The sequence below is a fragment of the Entelurus aequoreus genome, linkage group LG03 (assembly GCF_033978785.1).
Source record: "Entelurus aequoreus isolate RoL-2023_Sb linkage group LG03, RoL_Eaeq_v1.1, whole genome shotgun sequence".
Taxonomy (NCBI): Eukaryota; Metazoa; Chordata; class Actinopteri; order Syngnathiformes; family Syngnathidae; genus Entelurus; species Entelurus aequoreus.
The window spans coordinates 95022556-95036877 of NC_084733.1; the positions used below are offsets into that span (position 1 = coordinate 95022556).

The window sequence follows — 14322 nt, forward strand, 5'->3', positions numbered from 1 at the left end:
CGCAGGGCCGGCCTCCCGGATTCAAACAATAGAGGGCGGTATGAGAACCAAGATGTGAGACATCAACAAAGTGTAACATGTAGGAAGTGATTAAGAAAATGGCAACAACAAGAAACACTTGGGAAAAAAACCCAGAGACTACCTGCTGAAACTGTGGTACCTGACAACAATGAGTAAGCCCCTCTTGTCATTGGTGGAGAAAGAATGACACTTTGTGGTATTCATATGGCCCTTTACTATAAACACTTACATTATACATTTACCATCTTTACTATAAACACTTACATTATACATTTACCATCTTTACTATAAACACTTACATTATACATTTACCATCTTTACTATAAACACTTACATTATACATTTACCATCTTTACTATAAACACTTACATTATACATTTACCATCTTTACTATAAACATTTACATTATACATTTACCATCTTTACTATAAACACTTACATTATACATTTACCATCTTTACTATAAACACTTACATTATACATTTACCATCTTTACTATAAACACTTACATTATACATTTACCATCTTTACTATAAAAACTTACATTATACATTTACCATTGTTACTATAAACACATTGTACATTTACCATATTTACTATAAACATTTACAATATACATTTACTATAAACACTTACATTATACATTTACCATCTTTACTATAAACACTTACATTATACATTTACCATCTTTACTATAATACACTTACATTATACATTTACCATCTTTACTATAAACACTTACATTATACATTTACCATCTTTACTATAAACACTTACATTATACATTTACCATCTTTACTATAATACACTTACATTATACATTTATCATCTTTACTATAAACACTTACATTATACATTTACCATCTTTACTATAAACACTTACATTATACATTTACCATCTTTACTATAACACACTTACATTATACATTTACCATCTTTACTATAACACACTTACATTATACATTTATTATCTGCACACATTCACACACTGATGGTGGAAGCATCAGGCTACACAACTTATAACAAGTGGTAGGCTATAGACTACACAACTTCTAACAAGTGGTAGGCTATAGGCTACACAACTTCTAACAAGTGGTAGGCTATAGGCTACACAACTTACAACAAGTGGTAGGCTATAGGCTACACAACTTACAACAAGTGGTAGGCTATAGGATACACAACTTACAACAAGTGGTAGGCTATAGGCTACACAACTTACAACAAGTGGTAGGCTATAGGCTACACAACTTACAACAAGTGGTAGGCTATAGGCTACACAACTTACAACAAGTGGTAGGCTATAGGCTACACAACTTATAACAAGTGGTAGGCTATAGGCTACACAACTTACAACAAGTGGTAGGCTATAGGCTACACAACTTACAACAAGTGGTAGGCTATAGGCTACACAACTTCTAACAAGTGGTAGGCTATAGGCTACACAACAGCTGAGGACACAATAGCACAGCTAAAGTAAGCTGAAGTAATTGTGGCCACTACGTGTCTCCAAAAAACAATTAGCACTCTACCTCTAATAGATTAAAAGGGACTAGGGTGGTCATGGTAGATTAAAAGGGACTAGGGTGGTCATGGTAGATTAAAAGGGACTAGGGGGGTCATGGTATATTAAAAGGGACTAGGGTGGTCATGGTAGATTAAAAGGGACTAGGGTGGTCATGGTAGATTAAAAGGGACTAGGGTGGTCATGGTAGATTAAAAGGGACTAGGGGGGTCATGGTAGATTAAAAGGGACTAGGGTGGTCATGGTATATTAAAAGGGACTAGGGTGGTCATGGTAGATTAAAAGGGACTAGGGTGGTCATGGTATATTAAAAGGGACTAGGGTGGTCATGGTATATTAAAAGGGACTAGGGTGGTCATGGTAGATTAAAAGGGACTATGGTGGTCATGGTATATTAAAAGGGACTAGGGTGGTCATGGTATATTAAAAGGGACTAGGGTGGTCATGGTATATTAAAAGGGACTAGGGTGGTCATGGTATATTAAAAGGGACTAGGGTGGTCATGGTAACCACAAGGTCTATGCAGCTCAGTTGTAATGTCCTTAGAGCCTTGGTCATCTAGCAAAACATCCTTCACAGACTTGTTGAACCTCCACTCTTCCTACACCTGACACCCTAGTGGAAAGTAAAAGTGGCTAGTTGGGCTGAAGATGAACATTTTCACTTGGAGGTGAGGTGAGTCATTTTGTTTACTTGGAGTGGCACAAGCAGCTAGCCATGGTGCTAAATACAGTTCTGCTCTATATTGCTTTTGTGCTTGCATGTGAATCCAAGTACATGTAATTAGTATTATTATTTTTGTATTGTTTCAGTTTTGTGAACTCCCCAAGATGTCAGCATGGAGTTATTGAGTCTGTTGAGCTGATTGGAGAGCTCAGCGAGTGAGACCATGACCATGACCATGACTTCTGTTTGTTCTAGTCAGCTGTTTTACTGCCGTGTTACAGCCACCGTTTGGAAACTATTAAGGTATGTCAATTATTATCTACAAAATATTTTGTACCGGTATATTTCTCCAGCTTATATAGTCCGGTGCGACTGCCTAATGCAAACATATTTATTTATTCTAAAAATTTGGTGGGTGTGGCTTAAATGTTGGTGTGCTCTAAAGTCCGAAAAATGTGTTACCAATAATGAACAAAACCACAAAAATGTGTCTTTAAATATGTGTTTAACATTTATGTAGCCTTTTTATTAGACAATATCAGTACATTATGTCACCTGCTCTGTGACCCCAACACCCAGCTAGTAAATTGCCGATGTGTGAGCAACACCATGTTTTACCTAACATAAGGAATAATTGTGATTATTATTTTGGCCACTGTCGTACAGTAAATCCACACCGCTATTTTACATTGTGTATCAAAGTGTCACTTCTCCAGCGTTGTCCCATCCAAAGATATAAGATATTTAAAGAAATGCGGGGTTTGTGAATTTAAAAGCTTCAACATAGTTTGGATCAGTGTCAGGACATAGCACCACTCTACAACATGGGTGTGTACAACATGCACCAACTTGATCTATTTTTAAAACCAATGACTTCACTTTGTAATAAATGACTGGATGACTAAGCACTCCCTGCCTTATACTCAATAACATGACAATTAAAAACTAAATCATTAGAGGACTGCACTTTTTTATTTATTTAACCTTACAATGAATGTCTCTTTTTTTATGGATTTTAAATCGTAAATAAACGCTTGCAGTACATAGCTAACAATGCATATAATGGGGATTCAATCTATTCCGCCAATATAGTCCTCTAAAAAACAATCCAAAAACCAACAATGTTTTATATACATGCTGTAAGTATATAATGTAATGTAGTAACATTTATAATAACATGTATTATATACATGATGTAAGTATATAATGTCATGTAGTAACATTCATAATAACATGTAATATATACATGATGTAAGTATATATGTCATGTAGTAACATTCATAATAACATGTAGTATATACATGATGTAAGTATATAATGTCATGTAGTAACATTCATAATAACATGTAATATATACAGGATGTAAGTATATATGTCATGTAGTAACATTTATAATAACATGTATTATATACATGATGTAAGTATATAATGTCATGTAGTAACATTCATAATAACATGTAATATATACAGGATGTAAGTATATATGTCATGTAGTAACATTCATAATAACATGTAGTATATACATGATGTAAGTATATATGTCATGTAGTAACATTCATAATAACATGTAGTATTTTGTGTATTTTGATCATTTTGAGCAATACAGCAGTGCAATGATATAATCAGAGTGCATTACAATTGCTATTTCATGCAACTACAACTAGGGATGATGTTCGAAACCGATTCTCCCGGTTGTTCGATAAGAAAAGAACCGATTCCATGGACTCGAATCCCTTTTTGAGAACCGGTTCCCGTTATCGAGGTCACTATAGTAAAGAAAAAGAGTTGGTTCTTTATTCGAATCCCTGGGAACGAATCCCAAATGAGCAATGTTATGCCCATTTGATTGTAGACTCTTACTGACACCTTGTGGTGATATGAAAATACTACGCGTCAATAGTTTGGGCACTTCCGGGTTGACGACGTCAGTTCAGTTCATGAGACTAATGAGAAGTAGACAAGTTGTGTTAGCTCTTACAAGCATTGGAAAAGATAAGTCTGTAAGTAAACTGTTTAACTTGTTTATGTAACTCAATATTAAGGTGGAAAGTGGTTACATTTGATACTAAGATGTTTATTGAAAAACGATTTTTGTGCACTGTTTCAATGGATGTTTTGAGGACTTAAAATGGCTGCCAGTCGTGTATTTCCACCATCAAAATAGTTTCAACACTCAGAAGTATTTGTTTGATGATAGTACTGTATATTTGTGTGAAGCTAATATTTACATATTGTGTATTACATTTCAGTATGTGAATTGAATCACATAGCTTATACATTTGTTATTGTTTGTATTTCAGTAAAAAAAAAAAAATAATAACAGTCCAGTGCAAGACAAAAGTAAAGATAAGAAAAGACAAAGCAAGATCAACAACAATAAAGAGCCTAAATGGATTAATCTGCTTTGGAACTTTATTAGACATCTTAGATTGTTTGTTAGCTGTCTGCCTGTGTGTGTAGTTAGTATGTTCCAATAGCAGCAGAAGTGCACTTTTTGGAGAGCTGTATTATTTTCAGTTTTGTGCCCAATGGACTGATTTTATTTAACACTATATTATTATTTATACACCTATAGTGATCACAGAGACAGGTTGTTTTTGTGTTACTGTATATATTTGTTTTTCTGAAAAATCCCACTTAATATACTTTGGGTAACAACAGTCAATATATATATATATATTTTTTTTAAGGGGGGTAACAGTCAATATTTATTTATTTAATTTTAGTTTTTTCTTATAAAATAAAAGTGAGCTTTTGCTAAACCAAATATTGTGTTTTTTTCCATATACGACAACCTACCTGGATTCGATAAGAGAATCGATAAGGAATCGGTTCGATAAGAGGATTCGATAATGGGCTCGAACTCGATAATTTCTTATCAAACATCATCCCTAACTACAATTACTAATTATGGCAGATTTCATGAGAGCCAACAACAACTACTTTGGAACAAATTATGAGCCAGAACCTTCTATTTTTGAGCATGAGTATAACGAGGACAGGGTACAAGTTTTAGAAGCTGAATGAAGCATACCCGGCATTAGTGAAACACGAAGCATCATGCAGCACTATAGCTAAGTGTTAAACAAGATATACACACTACGGATATAATAAAACAATCACTTATGTCGCAATGTTGTTAGTTGTCTAGTTAGTACGAGTGGAATTTCACAAGTCAGAATACACAAAAATAGAGAAAGAAGTTACAGACAAAGTTCCAAAAACAAAAGTGCAGTTAACCTTTAAAAAGTCACAGTGGTTGTGATCATTCCCTGCATGTTCATCACTACACTTGTCTATTCTTATTGGAACAAAGCAGTGATCAGTGCTACAGACATGTTGTAAAGTGTCTATTCTTATTGGAACAAAGCAGTGATCAGTGCTACAGACATGTTGTAAAGTGTCTATTCTTATTAGAACAAAGCAGTGATCAGTGCTACAGACATGTTGTAAAGTGTCTATTCTTATTGGAACAAAGCAGTGATCAGTGCTACAGACATGTTGTAAAGTGTCTATTCTTATTGGAACAAAGCAGTGATCAGTGCTTCAGACATGTTGTAAAGTGTCTATTCTTATTAGAACAAAGCAGTGATCAGTGCTACAGACATGTTGTACAGCCAATCAGGAACAAATAGAGTGGAGACACTGGAGGCCATTTCTGTGGACCGGTCTGACTGGTGGAAGCGGTTGTAGCCAAACTGAAACTAGCCATTGCTTGCACATTGACTTTGTACACAGACATAAGGAGGAGGAGTCACTGAGCATCATGTTTTTCTTCAAGGCCTACTGAAATTATTATTTTTTTATTTAAACGAGGATAGCAGATCCATTCTGTGTCATACTTGATCATTTGGCGATATTGCCATATTTTTGCTGAAAGGATTTAGTAGAGAACATCGACGATAAAGTTCGCAACTTTTGGTCGCTGATAAAAAAGCCTTGCCTGTAGCGGAAGTAGCGTGACGTCGCAGGTTGAAAGGCTCCTCACATTTCCACATTGTTTACACCAGCAGCGAGAGCGATTCCGACCCAGAAAGCGACGATTACCCCATTAATTTGAGCGAGGATGAAAGATTTGTGGATGAGTAACGTGAGAGTGAAGGACTAGAGTGCAGTACAGGACGTATCGTTTTTCGCTCTGACCGTAACTTAGGTACAAGGGTTCATTGGATTCCACACTTTCTCCTTTTTCTATTGTGGATCACGGATTTGTATTTTAAACCACCTGGGATACTATATCCTCTTGAAAAAGAGAGTCGAGAACGCCAAATGGACATTCACAGTGACTTTTATCTCCACGACAATACATCGGCAAAGCACTTTAGCTACGGAGCTAACGTGATAGCATCGTGCTTAAATGCAGATGGAAACAAAATAAATAAACCCCTGACTAAAAGGATAGACAGCAGATCAACAATACTATTAAACCATGGACATGTAACTACACGGTTAATGCTTTCCAGCCTGGCGAAGCTTAACAATGCTGTTGCTAACGACGCCATTGAAGCTAATTTAGCAACGGGACCTCACTGAGCTATGCTAAAAATATTAGCTATCCACCTACGCCAGCCCTCATCTGCTCATCAACACCCGTGCTCACCTGCGTTCCAGCGATCGACGGAGCAAAGAAAGACTTCACCCGATAATAGATGCGGTCGGCGGCCCGGAGACGGAGGAAGTCAAGGTGAGGTCGGCAGCTAGCGCGTCTGCTATCCATCTCAAAGTCCTCCTGGTTGTGTTGCTGCAGCCAGCCGCTAATACACCGATCCCACCTACAACTTTCTTCTTTGCAGTCTTCATTGTTCATTAAACAAATTGTAAAAGATTCACCAACACAGATGTCCACAATACTGTGGAATTTTGAGATGAAAACAGAGCTTTTTGTATTGGATTCAATGGGGTCCGAATACTTCCGTTTCAACCATTGACGTCACGCGCATACGTCATCATAAATAGACCTTTTCAACCGGAAAATTAGCGGGAAATTTAAAATGTCACTTTCTAAGTTAACCCGGCCGTATTGGCATGTGTTGCAATGTTAATATTTCATCATTGATGTATAAACTATCAGACTGCGTGGTCGCTAGTAGTGGCTTTCAGTAGGCCTTTCAAATTCTTTTCATTCTTGTGTTTTTACATAACATTTTATATTCTCATATAACAACTTTGATGGGGTCATTTGAGCATTTTATTGTAAGTTTTTACTACTATACAGCTAGTCGACATAAGGTAAACACGTCGATAAAAGATAGATTGAAAAAAATGATGCCAACTTAGAAAACGAAAGTAAACACGTCGATAAAAGATAGATTGAAAAAATTATGCCACATTAGAAAACGAAAGTAAACACGTCGATTAAAGATAGATTGGAAAAAGTATGCGACCTTAGAAAACGAAAGTAAACACGTCGATTAAAGATAGATTGAAAAAATAATGCCACCTTTTAAGACGAAAGTAAACACGTCGATAAAAGATAGATTGAAAAAATGATGCCACCTTAGAAAACAAGCCGTTTGAGGCGGAAAAAAAGTAAAATTGCACATCTGTGTTACTGTGAAGGCTGGAAGTGCCCTCTATGGTGGCCTGGAAGGGCAAGACCTTTTACAATCCATTGAAACAAATTACAATTACAGACAACAAAATAACAACAGACAAAACACTTCACAATTCTAGAAAACACAAAAGCCAAAACAATTTTCGAATGTCATAACCCGGAAAGGGAATGTCCCAAATTACAAGCAACCAATCTATTTCTTTTGTCATTCGGGCTCTGCGAGCATGAACACAACCATTGGCTGATGAAGTTAGGGACATTCCTTTTACGCTTTCTTCAATTGTAAGTTAGTTTGGCTTCTATTTATGTGATTTCTGAAATTGCAAGTGGTTTGGTGCAGAAAGCAGGAAAGGAATGTCTGGGATTGAGAGCTAAAGCAGCCAAATATTTTGTTCATGATCATGTCTGCAGAGCCCGAATGAGGAAGTAGCGACTTGATTTAGCTCTCAGTCGGTGAATTGGGACATTCCCTTTCTGGTTTGGGAAAGTCTTTTGTCTTTCATTTTCGTGTTTTATGACATTTTACAGTGTTTCATCTCGTTCATTTGTTTTCTGATTTTTTGAAGTTGCTTTGTCTTATTCTGTGTGTTTTATGAAATTGTATGAAGTGTTTTGCAGCATAGCCTTGTTTTTGTTCCATTGACAGCTGCTATGTTTTTGAGTGGGGTGATAACTTGAGTAAAACAAATAAAAGAGTGCCTCTCAATGTAGCACATGCTGTCCTGTCTGTTCTTTGAGTTTGCATTGGGGGTCTGGTTCACAAGCATGGCAAGGTTTCTCCTGCGTAGCATTAGCTTCCTAGTTTGTTGGCAGACTTAAGTTGCAGTTTCCACATTATTTAGTTTGGGATTCAAATCGATCCAAGTATTTATTGTCAATCAAAATTGGGTTTTCCACTCTCTGCGGTGTAATCACAATATATTAAATAAAAAAACAGGAACAATATTCCAGTGCAAATAAATATACAGTAAAAACTATTTTAAAACATCAAATGTAAAAAAACGTATATAAGGTATGTAATAGGGGCGATGAATGAGCGGTCCCAGACACATGATTTCCTCAGACAAATGTTCACTTTCCTCACAATGACAACATTTCATCATATTTCTGTCAATTTTGGAGATATTCCACGTCTACCAGCACATTCTGTTTTCATTGGCCAGTTCTGCAACCCCGTCCGCGGTTACGTTAATGTAGAAATCCTGAGGTGAGTGATTTGGGATACGGGAACTGTGTCAAATACATGTGTTGGCCTATATTCATTCAATACGATATCACGGCACATACCATTATTTTGTAGAGTAGAAAAGGCTTGATGAAGTGAAATGACAAACAGAGAACAAAGGTAGGTATGAGAAACACTCACCTTATAGCAGAAAAGTACATCATTTAATTTTGTAGTGTGGAATGTTAGAAACATTTAGTCCAGTGAAAATACTCAAAGAGCAATGGTAGGCATGAGAAACACTCACCATATGACAAATTTAGAAGTGGAATGTTAATTTGTGTTTTGGCGACACCTAGTGGTCATGACTAAAAATGAAGCATGTCTTTGCTCAAGTCAAATAGAAGGAATAATCATACGTATTTGGATGATGTGATCTGGCCATGCAGCTCTGCAGGACTACTTGTATTGGATCTTATATCTGACATTTTAGATACAATCATTTGGGGTTTTTCTGCTAATATTGGAGCAATACCCAATGTTACATGGGGGGGGACACTCCTCGTGGTCACTTCTGGTGGACGTGGTGCCTCATTGATGTTACTATTTAGTCAGATATTTCAATGCCTTTAGCATCAGGATGTAAAATATATCAAAAAGGTGATCTGAGGATCATTCTTACTCTTCATAGCAGCTGATGGTCGTGGCTGGAAGCCACCAGTCGGGATGCCAATGGTGCTCATCCTCTGAACCAAGTTGGCCACAGTCCCTGTAGATTTATCTCTCTTCACAGGCTGCTGAGGTTCTTCTTTGGGTTCATGTTTTGCTTCCTTGGCCTCCTTCTTTACTTCCTTAGACAACAGAAGTGAGAACAATTTTAAATAAGAACTTTGTCTTGATTTGTTTATTAATTTGATTTAAAATGTAAAAATGTCTACTGGAGCTAAACCTTTTTTACAATATTGTACACAAAAACACCTTTGTACAAACATGACAACAAGTATTTGATCCACTACTCATTTTATAAAGTTTACCCCCTTACAAAGATATTACAAGTCCAGAATGGTAAGTTTGTTTAATTGAGTGAAACTAAATTGTTTCACTTTTTCATCCAATTTCAACCATTCCACCATCAAAACATTCCTTTCAGTCAGGACATTCAAGATATTCATTTTTATATACTAGAACAATTCCCAGTTTCCCAAAACACCTCTTCTCTATTTAAAATGGTTACATACGCATTTGTCAACCCATTCAAACAATTCCAACACCGTCCCTCAATCAATCAATCAATCAATGTTTATTTATATAGCCCTAAATCACAAGTGTCTCAAAGGGCTGCACAAGCCACAACGACATCCTCGGTTCAGATCCCACACACATTCAGTTATATATCTCATATTCCACAAAATTCCCGGTTTTCCTGAAATTCCACATTTTCCAGGAAATTCCCATCAAAATGAAAGGGGATTGTGGAAGTTGAAAAACTCCCACATTTTGAAGCGTTCCACCATCCACACTCCACTTACACTGGACATACAATATTATAGTCATTCATTTCACACCCAGGGGATACATATCACAGAAGAAAAACATACTACAGCAATAAAAACAAATAAAAGAAATACGAGCAGAAACATACAAATCTAATCCAATACAAATTGTACAAAAAACTCTCTAGAGAATATTGAATGTCCAGCATACAGGTCTGGCTCACCAAAGGTTCCACAGACTGGATGAAAATGTGACAGAACTGCGAGTCGGGTTGTTTCCATACGCAAAGCTACGAGAAGTGGACAGATGTTTTAAAATGTATTTACAGAGAAATATACAGTGTTAAGGTGTATTTACAGAGAAATATACATTATTAAGGTGTATTTACAGAGACATATACAGTGTTAAGGTGTATTTACAGAGAAATATACAGTGTTAAGGTGTATTTACAGAGAAATATACATTGTTAAGGTGTATTTACAGAGAAATATACAGTGTTAAGGTGTATTTACAGAGAAATATACAGTGTTATGGTTATTTACAGAGAAATATACATTGTTAAGGTGTATTTACAGAGAAATATACATTGTTAAGGTGTATTTACAGAGAAATATACATTGTTAAGGTGTATTTACAGAGAAATATACAGTGTTAATGTGTATTTACAGAAAAATATACAGTGTTAAGGTGTATTTACAGAGAAATATACATTGTTAAGGTGTATTTACAGAGAAATATACAGTGTTATGGTTATTTACAGAGAAATATACAGTGTTAATGTGTATTTACAGAGAAATATACAGTGTTAAGGTGTATTTACAGAGAAATATACAGTGTTATGGTTATTTACAGAGACATATACAGTGTTAATGTGTATTTACAGAAGCATATACAGTGTTAAGGTGTATTTACAGAGAAATATACAGCGTTAAGGTGTATTTACAGAGAAATATACAGTGTTAATGTGTATTTACAGAGACATATACAGTGTAAAGGAAATATACAGTGTTAAGGTGTATGTACAGAGAAATATACAGTGTTAAGGTGTATTTACAGAGAAATATACAGTGTTAAGGTGTATTTACAGAGAAATATACAGTGTTAAGGTGAAATTTGATTCACCGACTGGAGCTGCTGACTGGTACTTGGCAAATGTGTTGTCTAAGAATCAATATGAAATAAATAATATAAAATAAAACATTTTTGATCAAAGGGTTAATAACTATGCTCTCTCTGTATTTTACTTGTTCTCTAATGTACTTAGAAAAACAAGCAATTTTGGTGGAACTCACAAAAAAAAGGAACAAACGGGAGTTTGGCCATGACTGTACTTACCTGCATATATATTAGCAGGTATATATGCACCCCTTTATAGATATGCAACACATAAAAAAATAAACAAACTATAAAGTATAAACCTTCTAAATTATAGTATAATACATCATAGTTGTTTGTTTTTTAATAATAACTCGAACATTTTCCAAACCATGACCTCATGGCGAGGTATGTGGTGAACCATGAAGATGCTGTAGCAATACTCCCTTAATACACAGTCTTTCATCTTCTATCTTTTGTGATGTCACTGACTGCTGATAGAGAGGCAGGAGGGTGGCATTGGATTCCAGGGTAAAAACAACAACTTCAATACCTCCTTCTGCACTGTTTCCTCATGTACAGTTTTTGCAAAGTAGAAAGAAGCCAAGATGCATCTGTTGTTGTGGCAGGCATGTTTGACATATCATTTGGCAGAAGGACCAGCATGATTCTATTGCTAACTCCCCTTAGCAAAGAAAAACATTTCCTATTGTCTGTTAGTAAAAAGGAATGTCTTTATTTTAAACAATATACTATGATCCCCCGGGTGATTCCCTTGTCCTACTGGGGACTTCAACGCTCATGTTGGCAACGACAGTGAAACCTGGAGAGGCGTGATTGGGAAGAATGGCCGCCCGGATCTGAACCCGAGTGGTGTTTTGTTATTGGACTTGTGTACTCATCACAGATTGTCCATAACAAACACCATGTTCAAACATAAGGGTGTCCATATGTGCACTTGGCACCAGGACACCCTAGGCCGCAGTTCCAAAAACTCGAACATGGGAGGAGTTCGGGGAAGCCATGGAAAACGACTTCCGGACGGCTTCGAAGCGATTCTGGACCACCATCCACCGCCTCAGGAAGGGGAAGCAGTGCACCTTCAACACCGTGTATGGTGAGGATGATGTTCTGCTGATCTCGACTGCGGATGTTGTGGATCGGTGGAGGGAATACTTCGAAGACCTCCTCAATCCTACCAACACGTCTTCCTATAAGGAAGCAGTGCCTGGGGAATCTGTGGTGGGCTCTCCTATTTCTGGGGCTGAGGTTGCTGAGGTAGTTAAAAAGCTCCTCGGTGGCAAGGCCCCGGGGGTGGATGAGATCCGCCCGGAGTTCCTTAAGGCTCTGGATGCTGTGGGGCTGTCTTGGTTGACAAGACTCTGCTGCATCGCGTGGACATCGGGGGCGGTACCTCTGGATTGGCAGACCGGAGTGGTGGTTCCTCTCTTTAATAAGGGGAACCAGAGGGTGTGTTGTAACTATCCTGGGATCACACTCCTAAGCCTTCCCGGTAAGGTCTACTCAGGTGTACTGGAGAGGAAGCTACGCCGGATAGTCAAACCTCGGATTCAGGAGGAACAGTGTGGTTTTCGTCCTATCGTGGAACTGTGGACCAGCTCTATACTCGCGGCAGGGTCCTTGAGGGTGCAGGGGCGTTTTCCCAACCAGTCTACATGTGCTTTGTGGACTCGGAGAAGGCATTCGATCGTGTCCCTCGGGAAGTCCTGTGAGGAGTGCTCTGAGAGTATGGGGTTTCGGACTGTCCGATTGTGGCGGTCCGCTCCCTGTATGATCAGTGTCAGAGCTTGGTCCGCATTGCCGGCAGTAAGTCGGACACGTTTCCAGTGAGGGTTGGACTCCACCAAGGCTGTCCTTTGTCACCGATTGTATTCATAGGAAAACCGATTCTGTTCATAACTTTTATGGACAGAATTTCTAGGCACAGTCAGGGCGTTGAGGGGATCCGGTTTGGTGGCTGCAGGATTAGGTCTCTGCTTTTTGCAGATGATGTGGTACTGATGGCTTCATCTGGCCAGGATCTTCAGCTCTCACTGGATCGGTTCGCAGCAGAGTGTGAAGCGACTGGGATGAGAATCAGCACCTCCAAATCCGAGTCCATGGTTCTTTGCCGGAAAAGGGTGGAGTGCCATCTCCGGGTTGGGGAGGAGACCCTTCCCCAAGTGGAGGAGTTCAAGTACCTTGGAGTTTTTTTCACGAGTGAGGGAAGAGTGGATTGTGAGATCGACAGGCGGATCGGTGCGGCGTCTTCAGTAATGCGGACGCTGTATCGATCCGTTGTGGTGAAGAAGGAGCTGAGCCGGAAGGCAAAGCTCTCAATTTACCGGTCGATCTACGTTCCCATCCTCACCTATGGTCATGAGCTTTGGGTTGTGACTAAAAGGACAGGATCACGGGTACCAGCGGCCGAAATGAGTTTCCTCCGCCGGATGGCGGTGCTCTCCCTTAGAGATAGGGTGAGAAGCTCTGTCATCCGGGGGCAACAACAACGCCCGAAATGTGTCCCGTGACCGGAACTCTCTAATAACTAAAGTTCCTTGGGTGAATAATGTAAACTCACTACAGTTTTTAGTGCTTTGATAGATAGTACTTTATTGATTCCTTCAGGAGAGTTCCCTCAGGAAAATTAAAAATAGCTATGATAGCTAGTTTACTGACAGATATAAGTAAGAACTTTACACTACTTTATGTTAGAAATGGCAACAGTGGCGGATGAGTGTCACATAACAAGAAGATAGAGAAAAAGAAGAAGTTTATTCACTACGCCATCGTCACGGACTACAA

At 38.0% G+C, this 14322-nt stretch overlaps 1 protein-coding gene across 1 annotated transcript in view; it reads right to left on the minus strand.

Moving 5' to 3' along the window:
- The window catches only part of LOC133645995 (CD2-associated protein-like), a 146332-nt gene that overhangs the window by 115503 nt on the left and 16507 nt on the right, over positions 1 to 14322 (minus strand). The window contains exon 3 of the mRNA XM_062040918.1: positions 9611 to 9779. Coding sequence (XP_061896902.1) covers positions 9611 to 9779 — 169 coding nt within the window. The remainder of the gene's footprint in view (positions 1 to 9610; positions 9780 to 14322) is intronic.